At 42.9% G+C, this 15231-nt stretch overlaps 1 protein-coding gene across 3 annotated transcripts in view; it reads right to left on the bottom strand.

The window, feature by feature from the left end:
• GDA (guanine deaminase) overlaps positions 1-15231 on the bottom strand; it is a 462724-nt gene that overhangs the window by 42943 nt on the left and 404550 nt on the right. The window contains exon 1 of one of the 3 annotated variants that reach the window (XR_014502959.1): positions 1286-1515. The exons of 1 other annotated variant lie outside the window; for it this stretch is intronic. Coding sequence is in view for 1 of the 2 variants with exons in the window: in XM_083403474.1 (XP_083259600.1) it covers positions 1286-1393 (108 nt within the window). In the remaining variant the exon portion in view is untranslated. Of the gene's footprint in view, positions 1-1285; positions 1516-15231 lie in introns of those variants that run through there. One more of the 3 variants, XM_083403474.1, reaches the window with a different exon arrangement.

Genomic DNA, 15231 nt, shown 5'->3' with positions numbered 1-15231 from the left:
TTTTAAAGCCAGTTTTGAGGCCATATGTTCTGAAAGCTATTTATAAAAAGATCTGCCGATGAATCATCTCAGTTAATTCTCATCTTTACAGGAAGCAGCTTACAGAAACAATGTGATTATCTGGAGATACTGTAAGGATAAAGTCAATTTTTACCACAGAAAATTAGTATCATAGAGGCCATAATTTTACATTTCAAACTTTCACAAGAAAAAGATGTGTGTAAAAATATATTGCATGCCACCTCTGCTTTTATATTACTAAAATTACCGAAGCCTACAAAATTATGTGAATATATCAAAGACATGTTCCCAGGTGTATATCTAACATCACCCCGAAAAACCCATAATAAACTACATGCACAACAATCTTCTATTCAACTCCATCAACACAAGCTGTTAAGTACTTGAAATATACGTATACAAAATTAGGATGGAAAAAGACTTGCAAGTGCTTCACTGTTTTCCAGGCATATTTATTTAGTATGGTTTCTAATCTGTGTTAGTATGTAATGATACATGATCAGAGAGCAGCAGTAAATGGTTCATAATTTCTGTAACACTTTTGTTTTGGTGCTTTATATTCGCTGCCTTTAAAACAATCTCTCGAAAGGCTCACGGGTTCATACTGCGCCTGAAACGCTTCCGAGCCCTATGGAAGCAGAGCGGGGCACCATCGCTGATCTTTTTGCACTTGGCGTCATCGACTGACATTGTACTATTAATAACCCCACAAAGAGCTTCCTGAAGACCATTTTAAGACGGTGGCATATGGCGGATGGGCTTCCACGCTGCCATCTTCCTGGTGGTGTTTTCGGAGCCAAAGAAGCACCGGAACCTGGAAAGCCAGCGGGCTGCGTCGCGAGTTGGGGCCGTCCCGGGAAAAGTCCCGAGTCAGAGTCCCTGTCCAGCACTCTGCGCCTTCCCGGCCCGAAGCCCGTCGACTCCCAAGGAAGCCCTCCTGCCCCGGGGGGCGCCGGCCAGCAGCCTCTCTCTCTCTGGGGGCCTTTCCTCGAGTCCGACCCCCCCCCCCTTGCCAGGCGGCCTCGCCTTCTTCCCGCCCAGCCGCGCCTTCCGCTTATATAACCCTCGGAGCACCGCGACACCCGACTGCGCCTCCTCCCGGGCCCGGGTTTCCCCCGCCGCTCCTTCTCCCCGAAGCCCCTCGGCCGCCCCGTCCCGCCTCGCCTTCGCCGGGCTGGTCCCGCGGCCGCCCACGTGCCGGGCGAGGTGGCACCCGGCACATCCCCCTGGCGCCCTCCCGCCCGCCGCCCCGCCGCCGCCTCACCTTGCCGCTCTGGTCGACGCCCAGCAGGTGTCCGGCGCGGATGTCGAGGGGCGAGGAGCGGCTGGAGTGCGCGAAGGTCCCTCGGAAGAGGAGCGCCAGGGAGCCCATGGCGAGCGCCTCTCCCGCGCCTAGACGGCACCAGCCTGCCGCTCCTCCCGGCCTCCCTTGCGGCGCAGGTGGCGGCGGCGGCGGCGGCGGCGGTTCCTCCTCCTCCTCCTCCCGGGAGCCCGTCCTCCTTCGGGGCCACCAGCAGCTCCCGCGGTACCTGCCACCATCCCTACTCCTCCGCCCCAAGCCTTTCCCCCCGGCGCCTCGGCCCGCCCCGTCCAGGCGCCTCAGCCTCTGCCGCGGAGTTCTCGGAGCCGAGGACTCCCGCCAGAGCAGCCGGAGGCTTCTGCTGCTGCTGCTGCTGCTGCTGAGCCCGGCGGCGAGTCTGCTTCGGCCCCTGACGGCGCCCCGTCCGAGCGCCAAGACGGAGCGACCACGGAGACAGCAAGACGTCTCTCTCCACCGGCAGCCCAGTTGGACTTTCTGATCCAGGAGGCAAACAGTCAAAATTCCCACCCCGGAGATCCTCCGGTGTCCCTAGAATTGTGCCCGGAATTTACCTGGGCGGCAGATGATTGGGCTTCTTGGGGGAAAGGAGTTGGATATGTGTACCTCACTTTGTAAAGAGAATATAAAGTGGCTTCATCAAGTGGGCTTAAGCTTTCTCCTAGCCAAAATTTGCCCGCACGGTGGCACAAAACATGAGGGGGCAACCAGCCCGCCCAAGCCAGCTTATCCCTTCCTCTGGCACTTTGAAATTTTGTCTACAGTAGTTCCTTACTCTCTGTATTGTGCAAGGCTTAACCCTGTCGTGAACGCTGTAGGAAGTAGGAGCTGAGGAAAAGAGCCTTTCCTATGGAACTTGCACACATATTCCCCACATCCTAGGCCACATCTGCAGCCAGACAAGACTAACCTCCATGACTGCTCTTCAAACCACGTCTTGTGGGCCAGATGCTGTATGCTGCTCAATCTCTTGAGCTTGCTGTGGGCTCCATTTGAACCTACAAGTCTGCCATGGTGGTGAAGATACACTAGTCTAGTCTGTAATTCTATCTGCCTGCCCATTTTGAGGCAGCTGTGAAAAATGCAAACTCAGTGCTAGGGATCAGAAAGGAACTGAAAATAAAACTCTGGTATCATGCTGCCATTGTACAAATCTATTGTGCAACTGCATTTGCAATGCTGCGTACGGTTCTGGTTGCCTCGCCTCAAACGGGATATTGTAGAGTTGGCAAAGTTCCAGAAAAGAGCAACCAGAATGATCATGGGGATGGAGGAAAGGCAGAAAGGTTGCAGCATTTGAGGGTTACCAGTTTAGAGAAAAGGCAAGAAAGAAGGGGGGGGTGGCACGATAGTTTATAAAATTATGCACAGCATAATGGCTCTCCCTCATAACACTAGAGTTGTTAAAGTTCAAAGGACATGTTTCTCTTAATCTAGGAGAAACACGTGCTACTGTTTATCTGAGTTGAACAGCATATTTCAGCTGTTAACTGCAGTTCAAGGACTATATCTGCCAGTTTTCCTGGAATTAATGAGAAAACTGCCAAGGACACACTGCCAAGTTCACATCTAGTGAACTATTAATTTAAGGCCAGGGCATGAGTGTAACAAGTTTAAGCATACTGTCCTTGGGTCATCTTATTTTCATGTATTAAGTTGCTGCAGTGCACCATTCACCCAAGCATGGTTTTGATTTATTTTATATTTGTCATTGATGATTCATGGTGCCTTTGGCTCGGCCTTCCTCTCCCTCCCATTGCCCCTGTGTGGCAATTAGGCTTTGGAAAGAAGGTCACAATTTTTGCAAATGGAATTTTAAAAATATTTCTGGCTAAGCCTAGTAGCTTGGGGGGGCATAATGGTGAGTAGCACTAGTAGCACTAAACAATGGTTTTGATTAAATGTACTTCCAGGTTAGTATGTTTTTATCCTTACTATGTTAGTATGTTTTAGGGACACGGGTGGTGCTGTGGTCTAAACCACTGAGCCTCTTGGGCTTGCTGATTGGAAGGTCGGCGGTTTGAATCCCCACGATGGAGTCAGCTCCCGTTGCTCTGTCCCAGTTTCTGCCAACCTAGCAGTTTGAAAGCACACCAGCGCAAATAGATAAATAGGTACCACTGTAGTGAAGAGTGTTTACGTGCGCTCTGGCTTCAGTCACAGTGTTCCGTTGTGCCAGAAGTTGTTTAGTCATGCTGGCCACATGATCTGGAAAGCTGTCTGCGGACAAATGCCAGCTCCCTTGGCCTGAAAGCCAGATGAGCACCGCAACCCCATAGTCACCTTTGGCTGGACTTAACCATCCAGGGATCCTTTACCTTTTTTACCTTTTATCCATAGTCCTAATAAATATCTGTTTTGTACAGATTAGTGGTTGACAGGCAGCTACTGCTGTGCATAGTAAAAACTAATCCCTTACTGGCTTTTATAATATTATCTGTTTATATCCTCAGTTCTGAGGAAGTTACAAACTTTAGGGATGAGTGGATTGAGTGTTTGGCCTTGACCATGCCGTTCTCTTCTTCTTCTTCTTTGGCTATCACTTGTAGCTGAGTAAGATTGTCTTCCATGAACACTATCTTAACAGTGAGTCCGTAAGTGACTGTGGAGGCCAGTTTTGGATCTATACATCTTTCCACAGTGGGGTCATAGGTTTCCGGATGGGAGTTGATCATGGTGAGGGTTTGCCAAACATGCCTTCCTCTTAGCACGTTTCTCCTTTTCACCCTCAGTATGAGTGTCTTCAAAGTCTATGATACCTTTGGTAAAGGCTGTTCTCCAATTGGAGCGCTCACAGGCCAGTGTTCCCAGTTGTTGATGTTTAGATTTGCCTTGAGAGAGTCTTTAAACCTCTTTTGTTTTTGTTTTTAAAATAATATTTATTACTTTTCCAACAATTTAAACACTACACAAAAAAGAAAAAAGAAACAATACAAAAAGCAAAAAATAAAAAAGAATGCAATACAATGCAAAGACACTACATAACATTAACACATTAAACTAACAAAACCAAACAAAGACAATTTAAAACACCTCAAACATTTTCAATATCTTATCTTTCATTCACTTATTTCAACAACCTCCTCACACCTCCCTTTTTGTATTCCACTTCTGTTAATTGTTTCAGCAATTCCTTTCCATCTTCCTCTGTTTTCTATCCTATAATTATCTTAACACATTCTAACCTTATTTTTTCCCCTTTAATATTCTATTAATCTATTTATACTTAATTCCTTATAACATTTCTACTAAAGCCATATAACTTCATTCCAACATTTTTCTAACATTCATTAATTTTACAGTATTTCTGTAAATAATCTTTAAACTTTTTGCCTGCCAGTCATTTCCGCCAGTTCCATATAATCCATCAACTTCATCTGCCATTCTTCCCGGGTGGGTAAAATCTTCTGTCTGATGCTCTTTGCTCTAGTCCTCTATCTGATGATCTTCTATCCGGTGCTCTTGGCTCTTCTAGGCTCTTCTGATAATGCCAACCCAAGATTCTCTCTCTCTCTTCTTTAGTTCGAAGGGTGATCAAGTAATCTCTTATTCTATTCTTCTCTTTTTTCCCCTCCTCTTCCAAATCTGAAGGCCCTCACAATTCTAGACTCTTCCTGACCCAAGTCCAAGTCCCATAAGTCAGCAAATTCCTGTGTAGGAAAGTCTATCAAGCTTTCCTTCTCCAATTCAGGTAGGGCTCTAATCCTTGAATTCTTCTGTTTTTCTTTGAGTTCAATCATGGCAAGCATCAACTTATGTTCATCAAATTGCCTCTGTAGGGCTGGGACTCTCCTCTCCAGTTGTGTTACTTTACATTCAGCAGCAACGGCTTTCTCCCTAGCTTCCTCCGCAGTTTGCCATTTCAAAGTAGATCCCTGTATCGATTTCTGGGTATTGGTATTCACCTTTTGTCCCAAATTATTTATACTTTCTGTAATTAAGTCGATTTTAATAGTTGTAGCATCAACTTTCGCATTTATCACGTCTGTTTTCTTGTTAAGCTGTTCCAGTGAATCATTTATCTTCTTTAGTGCAACCACTAAGGCCTCTTCTGTCGAGATTCCTCTTGGTTTTGAGTGTACTGGTGCAAAAGCAGCAGCAGAAGAAGCAGGGGGGCCTGATGTTGAGCCTCTCCTGGATTGCTGCCAAGTCCTCCCAAACCTTAGTGTTTTTGCAGCAATTGACTGGTCTGTTTTTTCCTTTCCATTTACCATAACACCTAAAAGATTCAAGGTCAATCCCAACGCCTCACAGTCTTTTATCTTGCAGCTGGAAATTCCCCTAGCCCAGCTCTGTAGAGCAACCAATTTCAAAGTTTCAAAGGCTTCCACTAGGGGGAAACAGTTTCTATTTATCTTAGTCAGTAATGTCCTCTTTTAAACACAGTTCAAACAATCCACAGTTAGTTTCAATTTTCAGTTACGTTTACTCCTTTTTAAAAGCATCCGGAGGCAGTAGAAACAATGTATTTCTCTTATTTAGCTAGCTGTCAATGAACGTTCTAAACGCTGTCAATAAGCATTCCAAAAGACGTCAGACCTGCTAGCAGTCCTTTTCCAGGGTCGGAGCGGCAGTATTTTTAACTCTCTTCGCTCTCTCCTGCAGGCATACTCAATCCACAACTTTCGCCCCTCTTCTCCTGCCTCCGGGGGGGGGGGGGTTATGTTCTTTGCCGATGGAAATTTAGTCTTTTACAAAAGGCTTTCCAAGACTTCAGCTTGCAGCCTCATTGCTTCAATCTATTTACAAAAGGGGAAGGCGGACTTCCTGTATTGAACCTCCCCCGTTTCAATGCCAAATTAAACGTTTAAAAATCCAATTTTCCCGATTCAGCTCTACTTTTGGGTAGTTACTTTGAAGTCAAATTGTCCACAGGAAAAAGTCAGTGCTCTCCGGCAACAGCTATGCGGCTTCGCTCCGTGGAAGAAGCAGACGATTTGAAGCACCGCGCCGCTCACCCCACGTCGCTCCGGATCCCCGAAACCGGGTTTCCCCATGAGTAGGGGAGGCGCAAAAGGTGCCCACCGAATCCCGCACTCACAGGCTTCTCCCGCCTGTGATTTTTTGCGGGTCTCCGCCTTCGCCGTTTGTTTTTCTTTCTTTGTTTGGAGTATTCACTTCCCTGCTCCCTGAAAATATTTCTGTGGATGTCCATGGTACCCACAATAAGGTTTCTAGATTTCTTTCAGATTCTATATCTGGTCTTAATTCTGGAACAGTTGTATAAAGTTAAGTTTCATTTAACACAGAGTTGGTTGCATTATTGGTTTCTAAAATCTGTGACATCTTTATACCACTTACTTATCAACCCTAACTTTGTAAATGATCCCTTATGTCCTTGACAAGTGGTACTTGGTGAAGAAAAGGACTAGGTTCAGATTTAGGGATTTTTACAAAAATGAGACTCCTATTACAGTGGTGTAAACCACTGAGCCTTGGGCTTGCTGATCGGAAGGTCAGCAGTTCGAATCCCCGCGATGGCGTGAGCTCCTGTTGTTTGGTCCCTGCTCCTGCCAACCTAGCAGTTTGAAAGCATGTCAAAGTGCAAGTAGATAAATAGGTACTGCTCCGGCGGGAAGGTAAACGGTGTTTCCATGCGCTGCTTTGGTTTGCCAGAAGCAGCTTAGTCATGCCGGCCACATGACCCGGAAGCTGTACGCCGGCTCCCTCGGCCAGTAAAGCGAGATGAGCGCCGCAATCCCTGAGTCGGCCACGACTGGACTTAACTGTCAGGGGTCCTTTACCTTTTTACAAAAATGAGACTCCTATTACTTTTCATTGGCAATCTGTATCTTAAAGGTCAAGGTACTCCTGACCATTAGGTCCAGTCGCAGATGACTCTGGGGTTGCAGCATCTATACTCAGGTAGGCATTTGCATATTTTTTTTAGCTTAAGGTGGTGGCGGCCACCATGAATGTAAGCCAGGCTTAGCTCCCATTCAGAACTTTGCCCCCTGTCCAAATCCCCAGTGGAGGGTGGTGAGCGGCACTCCACCAAAACAGAGGCAGCAGAGAAAATGCATGGTGGCAGCTGCCATAGCCATGACAAGCAGGGCTGAACCATGTGCTGGTTGGAGGGTCTTTTGTTGGTGCCATGCCAAGGGGATCCAGAAGTCTGACACCAGCTCTGTGGGAAATGGGAACACCATGTAACTAACTCAGTATGTTATTGTGAGAACGGACAAGGTAGGAAAGAACTAAAATGTGCTGTGTAAATTACCCACAATTATTAAAATGTTTCAAATATATGTTATAATAATAATATGTTGTTGTTGTTGAACTTAAAAGGGAGAAAGAAATCTACCCAAGTGTGATTTTGTATGTTGCCTTTAATAAGGCTGTTGCATATCATAAAACAACTATGTTATTTCTGTATGTGGTTTGCTTTGAGGATTACTCTTTGCTGCCTTTATGTTACTGGCTGCATTTCAGTAGCAGAAATCTTTGTTATAAGAACATGGGAAGCTGCCTTATATTTGTCCATACAGCCCACTATTGTCTACTCTGTCTGGCAGCTGTCCAAGGTCCTTAGACAAATAACTTTGCCATCGCTTGCTACCTGATCCATTTACCAAGACCTCCCAGAGGTTGGCGCAGAGACTATGTGCTTTTCCACTGAATTGCGCTTCCATCCCTTTGCTTTCTTGTGCTGAGGCTAGTGTTCATATTCATATTGGAAACTAGGTTGCACAAGCAATTACTGCACAAACAATTCTTTCAACAACAGCAGTAAGAAGGCCACAGTTGTAGAAGGTGATAATTCATCTGTTCTTTTCCTTTCAGCTGCCTGAATCCTCTTAGTACATTGTACTCACTGTTGTACAGGAAAATTATTTAAATGTGTTGTTTTCTGGTAGCTGCTAGGTAGAATAAATAAGACCCCAACAGTGTTTCTAGCAGAAAGAGATTCACGTCAAGCCTTGCATTACTATGGTATCATAAATGTGGACTGATAGCTAGTCTTTGTCCATAGTATACACATTTGGTATACTTTGTGGATTCAACCAGGACTTAGCCTGGTTCAGAGTAGACCCACTAGGAATTACTAACTTAAGCCCCACTTATTTCATTAGGTCTAATCTAAGCACAGGTAAGTCTGGATCCAATTCTGCGACATGAACAGAAAATTCTATGAACCCATGGAATTTAAAGCATTTCCTTGGAAAATAGATGTTCCTCTTTATGGTAGTTAATCATTATCCTACCACAGAAGCCTGCTAACTTTATAAGTATAGGTCTTGATTATGCAACTGGGTTACAATAAAATATTTATCAGCTGGAACTTTGAACTCTCTTTGTTCCAGGCACCCCAGTCCCCAGGCTGTACCCTTCAATAGCTCTGCTTCACTCCCTTCATGGGAGTTTTTGCCTGGATGGAATGTGTCATTTAATTTTGATTTTAAAAACCCTGCTGGTCTGGTTAGAGAATAGAGAGGGCACGTGCAAGTGTGCATTACAAAATTAGCCTTCTCTAGAAAGGTAACATATGTTGCTTGACCATCTTTGCCTCAGCCGTTTTTTACCTTTGGCCAGGGGAGTCAATTTGGGCCCCAGGTTATGGGTGCCCAGTGCGCATGACATCATAACATCACGTGCGACATGACGTCATGATGTCACAAGCACAAGCTTCTGTGGCACTGGAAGTCGGGTTCCAAAGTCTCGCAAAGCCTCAGACATCATCTTTGACGCCTCACAAGGCCTCAGAGATGCTATCCGAGGCTTTGTGAGACCTCAGATGTTGTGTTGGGGCCCTGCAGTGTGGGGGCTGAGCACCCACAACAATTTTTTTGTAGGTGCTCAGGCATCCGGAGCCCCCTGTAGTTGGCGTCCCTGCCCTTGACTTTGTTTGCAGGGGTGTCCAACCACCTGCCCTCTTGATCTTTGCTCATGTTGACTTCTTATAGCTAGCCCTCTTGACCTTGGCCATTGACTGGATGAGTCGGGTAGGCAATCCAATAAAATAATAATATCCACAACACAGCTTTGAAAAGATAAGGTGACAAAATGGAAAACTGAGGAAGAGAGTGAGCCAGCAGCAGCATTATCTGTATTATCTGGGGAAACGAAGTGAACAAGTCATAAAGGGCTGGTTTGGAAGCAATCTATGTATGACATAATTCCGTTGCACACCAAAGTAGTGTGAGATTCCAGTGGTCTGTGTTTCCTTTTGGAAATGAGGCTCAGCGAAGACTGTGGTGTCTTTATGATATATGGTTTATTTACACATACATACATACATGGCATGCTGGTTTGGTATCTACAGAGTACCTGACAGAATGATATGGACAATACTCCACACAATTGTCTTTTGATCCTCATCTTCTACTCAGTGTTATGCCAAGCTGCCAAACTGAGCCACCTGGTGCTGTTAATTGCAGAACCTACCCAGTTCTTGGAGAGGAGAGCACCAGCCCTTATTCAGAGTAAGCTGCTCTGCATTTTCAAAATCATAGAATTGTAGAGTTGGAAGAGACCATGAGGGTCATCTAGTACAACCCCCTGTAATGCAGGAATCTTTTTGCCCAACTTGGGGCTCAAAGACACAACCTTGAGATTAAGAGTCTCATGGTCTACGGAAACGAAATATTTTTTTTTAAAAAAAATAGATTCAAAAATATATCCAATATAAAAATAGATTCAAAAATATATCCAAGCATCTAGAGCACTTCTTCAATTCCTCTGTGGGGCATGTGCACACCTGGCTGCAGATGTGATTTAGAGCTTGTTGTCAGTTCTTATTGTGGCATGTGTTACCCATTGCCAAGGTCACTGTTCTCTCATATGTTGATTGCTTTGCTGTAGCTTTTGTGTGTGTTTATTTTCACTTATAGTGGGAACTAGCTGCCGCTTTTCAAGTGCAATTTCAGATCTAGATTTGTCTAGCTTGTATTTATATTGCAGCTTTTTCCCTGCTTGTGAATGTCAGATTCTGAAGATTCAAATTTCCTTTCAGTGTTGTTTAGCATTTCTTATAACTGGCTGAATGCAGTAGAGAATTGATGCCATGGCTTCTGTGATGTTGCCTCCTGATGTCTTCCTAAAAAGGTTAAAACTTAGAACCTTCCTGACAACAGAACACAATCCTAGTCATGCTTACTCAGAGTAAGGTCCACTACTCAAAGGTAAGATCCATTGAATTCAGTGAGACTTTCTTCTGGGTACATGTGCATAAGACACTTTCAAGAATGCAGTTAAATATGGCTGACCACACTGGAGAACATGTGCTGTACTGTTCCATTCAGTCTTTGACGCTGGATGACACAGTAAAAGGGAGGCCTCTCTAGTGAAACTGTCCAGTTTTAGTTTGGTCACAATTGTTAATGCCACTTCAAGGATACTAACATATCTCTCTGAAGGATATTGCTGTGACTCACAATGGACATGACTCAGAGAAACTTCTGGTGTAGATGTGTGTTCCAAACCTTAAATAGCTATAGCAAAGAACAAAAGTTCACGAGTGACACCTTTTTTAAAAAATGAGAATGCCACCCTTAAGCACTTTGTGTTCATTCAAAAGCTTCCTGTGTTGAAGTGGTTTTTTTGGAGGAGGGATAGTTTTGCTCAGGTACAAAAGATATCCAAAAACAATAATAGAACTTCACAGCTTCATTTTCTTACAAAAGAAAAATAAATACAGCTACCTATGCAGCTGTGGGAACAGAGTGAAGACCAGGGGTGCCAACTTGGGCCCCAGGTTAGGGGTGCCCAGTATACGTGACATCATGACGTCACATGTGGTGTGACATCATGATGTGTGCTTTTTTTAATTAAAAAAAATTATACCATAACCTTGTGAAATTAATGGCATGAAGCTACAAAATTAGCAAATGCTTTGAAATCTATATACAAAACATAAATTACCTCTACTTTTAAACTCAGTTTTTTGTGCACCACTTAGAAATATTTTAAATTGGCACCCAAAATAGCCATACACCACTCTAAAAAAGGAAATTGTTCCGTTAATATCATACCCTCCCATTTCTCTCAACACTCAGATCTCAATACACAACTAGTCATCATGTTCACAGACATTTCCAAGGTGATATTTCATGTTCCGTTCTCATAACTTCTGGTTGTCGGAAAACCCATGCTTTCCTTGGTTGAAAGAATTTGGTCCTACTGAAGTTGGAGTATCCCTTCCAATGTTCTTCATGCACATTTTAGCTTCTGGTGGCATCAAAAGAAAATTAGAGACCAGAAGAAGAAAGACGTTTTGGATGAAATAATTAAGAAAAAGAGTTAGCTAAAAACCCAAAAAAGGAAAGCATTAAACAGACAATTAAAATATTACAATCACAATATTCAATGATAATTAATCAAGAAGTAGAATGGAAAATTAAAATACTAAAGCAAAAGAACTTGAGTATGAAAATAAGCCAGGAAAATTACTAGCAAGGCAATTAAATAAAAAGAAAACCAATAACCTGATCAACAAGATAACCCTAAAGAAATTAGGAATGAATTTGTTAAAGATTTGTCAGATCTATACCATAAAGGCCCAGAAAACAAAATAGAAATTGAAAGATATATACAACAAAAAATGATAAATTAAATTTATTAAATGCTCCAATCAGTAATCAATAAATTTTAGAAGCCATTAAACAAACCGGGGCCTCCGGGTTGGTGCGCCTGGCTAACGGAGGATTTCCTCCGTCTCGGAGGAGACCGCTCCCTGGAAAGAAGGGTCTGACCGCCACGGCGAGGCGGAGACCCGCAAAAGACCATGGTCGGAGGAAGACCGTGGGCTTGGGATTCGGCATGTGCCTTTTGTGCCTCCCCTACTCGCGGGGAGACCCCGGTTTCGGGGCTCCAAAGCGACGTGGGGTGAGTGGCGCGGCACATCGAATCGACCGCTGTTTTCAGGGAGTGAAGCCGCACAGCTGTTACCAGAAAGCGCCGACTTTTCCTGTGGACATTTGGACTTAAATAAACTTCGTAAGTAAACAGAATTGGATCACAAAATTATCTGAATTTGGCACTTGAACGTGAAGGTTTAAACAGGAAGCCCACCTTCTGTTTTGTAGAAAGATCAAAGCAAAGCCGCTACAAGCTGGAGCTTTTGAAAAGTGCTTCGCAAAGTATAAATTTTCATCATTTAAGTTTCCTGAACCCCCCCCTCGGAAGCAGGGGAAGAGGGGGAGATCCTTTTGATGGATTATTGAGCCCTGCAGGACAGTAAAAGTTGACATAATTTACTACCATCTCAAGCCTGGGGTCTGTAAAAAAAAAGTTCTTATAATCTAAAAATAACAACAACGGAGGAATGGATTATATTTTTATGGAAGGAGGATCAGAGACATATATTTTTAGGCATTGACTTGTGGTTTTTGGAAGAAAAAAAGGAGCTGAACGGTAACTTTTGTAACTGAAGTGAATGGAAAATAACTAAAGGAAACTGTTGCTAACTGTTGCATGTTTGGAAATTGGGACTGTTACATTCTTGGATGGAAAATTCCCGTGGAGACTGCAGATAAGAGACTGTGACTGTGACCTTGAAGGGCAGCAGACAACTTTGGGAAAAACAAGCTTGGGAACATGGCTGACAGAATAACAGCTCTGTTGGATCCAGTTATAAAGAAAGTGAGCATTCTTGAACAGGGCATCTCTGATCTGAAGGAAAATGTATTGATTTTGGCACAGAATGGGAACAATTTAACAGGTGTGGTTCGAGAAATGGAATCAACTTCGCAAAGTCAAGCACTGGAGAAGAGGATGGAGCAACCAAAACCGGTTCTGTTTCTGCAAGAGAAATCTCATGTGGAAGCCTCAGTAACAGAGCCTCAAATTGATGGAGATAAATTTAAGTTCGAGGTTACGGAGGTTGAAGGACAGATTTGGAAAGGCAGTGCCCCTTGTGGACTGAGTGATGCAGGATGGGTGGTTGATATGTTGGAGGGTGGCACTGCGGGAAAGTTTGGAAAAATGGATTTCTGTAACCTCAAAGAGAATGTGGAGCACGCTTTGGAACATTTCTTGGTCTATAAGTTGAAATATGGAGATTGGGCAAGTGTGCTGATGAGGATAAAAGGAAATGTTGGGAAAGAAGTTATTTGGGACTCAATTTTAGGCTTAGAAAGAAACTTGCAGGCAGTTCAGGGAGAGGAATTAAGGGCCTCGGATATTAGGGAACCGGGTTGAGGGAATTAATCGTGGACAGGAAAGACTGATAAATTGTAAAAAGGACTGGCAGAATCCGAAAACAGGGGGAAGAGACGGTGGGAAAAATTGGGAATTTTTAAAGAAAATTTTTTTGTATTCGGCATAAGATTGTTTGACCAAGAATTTTTGGGAGATGGTGGAATGTTTTTATCTGGCTTTAGTAAAAATAAGATAAAGATTTGAGAAAATAGGACTTAAGGGTATAAGATTTAAGGTTTTCTTTTCTTTTCTTTTCTTTTTCTTCTTTTCTTCTATCTCCATTAAGCAGACTGGGGCTGGGACAATTTTTTCTTTGTTCTTCTTTAGATGCTGATGGGAGAATAAAGTTTAAAGGGATTAAGGCACATAAGTGAATAGTATTAAATAGTAAGAAGTGAAAGATGGAAAGAATTTGCTGATTTGACTAATAAATGGAATACAAAAAGGGAGGTGGGAGGAGGCCGAGGAAACAAGCTTTGGAAAGATGGAATTTGAAGAATGGAAATCTTTTATTTTTGGAATGTTTTTGTTTTTGTTTTCTTTTGTTTCTTTTCTATGTAGGTGGAGTGGAGGGAGGGTGTTTTTATGTACTTTTGGGTTTTTGCTTTTTTCTTTCTCTTCTCTTCCTTTTTTCATTTTGTGATATTTTGTCTATTTTTGGCTTTGTAATTCGGTTTTTGTATCTTTGGAAAATCCAATAAATATTATTAAAAACAAACAAACAAACCAAAACAAGTCAAGTCCCAGGCCCAGATGGGCTGATGGCAAAATGTTATAAAAAAATTACAAAAATGGCTAGTTCAACCATTACAAAATGTAATGGATGGAATATTAGTAACAGGGGAAATACCAAAGACCTGGAAAGAGGCATACATTACATTAATTCCAAAGCAAGAGGTAGATAGATTGGAAGTTAAAAATTATAGACCAATTTCATTATTAAATTGTGATTATAAAATATTTGCAAATATTTTAGCAAAGAGAATGAAAGGTCTACTATTAGAAATAATCCATCAAGACCAAACAGGATTCCTCCCAGGTCGACAAATGAAAGAAAATATTAGAAATATAATAAATATATTTAAACATTTGGAGGTGAGAAATGATAAACAGGCAGCATTGATATTTATTGATGCGGAAAAAGCTTTTGACAATGTTTCATGGACCTTTATGTTGAAGGCCCTAGGACAGATAACTTAGAAATGACATTTGTAAGAGGCATAGAAGTTATCTACAGTGGTACCTCGGGTTACAGACGCTTCAGGTTACAGACTCTGCTAACCCAAAAAAAGTACCTCGGGTTAAGAACTTTGCTTCAGGACGAGAACAGAAATTGTGCTCTGGCGGCGTGGCAGCAGCGGGAGGGTTGCCTTAGCTAATGGGGCATTAGCTAAAGTGGTACCTCAGGTTAAGAACAGGACCTCCAGAACGAATTAAGTTCTTAACCTGAGTACCACTGTATTCTAGGCAAAAGGAGAAATTGATAATTAATAATATTTTTACTGAGGAATGTAAGGCAGTGTTGTCCTCTCTCCCCGTTATTGTTTATTTTACTATTAGAAGTTTTGATGCGAAATATTAGAGCAGATAAGAAAATTAGAGGAATAAAGGTAGGAATTTAAATTGAAAGCATTCACAGATGATATAGTAATCACTGCAGAAGATCCAGTAATGTCACTTGAAGAGGTTATATATAAGAAAAAAGAGTTTGGACAAGTTGTGGTTTCAAACTTAATAAAAATAAAACGAAATTA

This window comes from Podarcis tiliguerta (assembly GCF_965153285.1).
Source record: "Podarcis tiliguerta genome assembly, chromosome: 11".
Classification (NCBI taxonomy): Eukaryota; Metazoa; Chordata; class Lepidosauria; order Squamata; family Lacertidae; genus Podarcis; species Podarcis tiliguerta.
The sequence above is the reverse complement of the archived record's forward strand: the minus strand, read 5'-3'. Positions and strand labels throughout refer to the sequence as shown.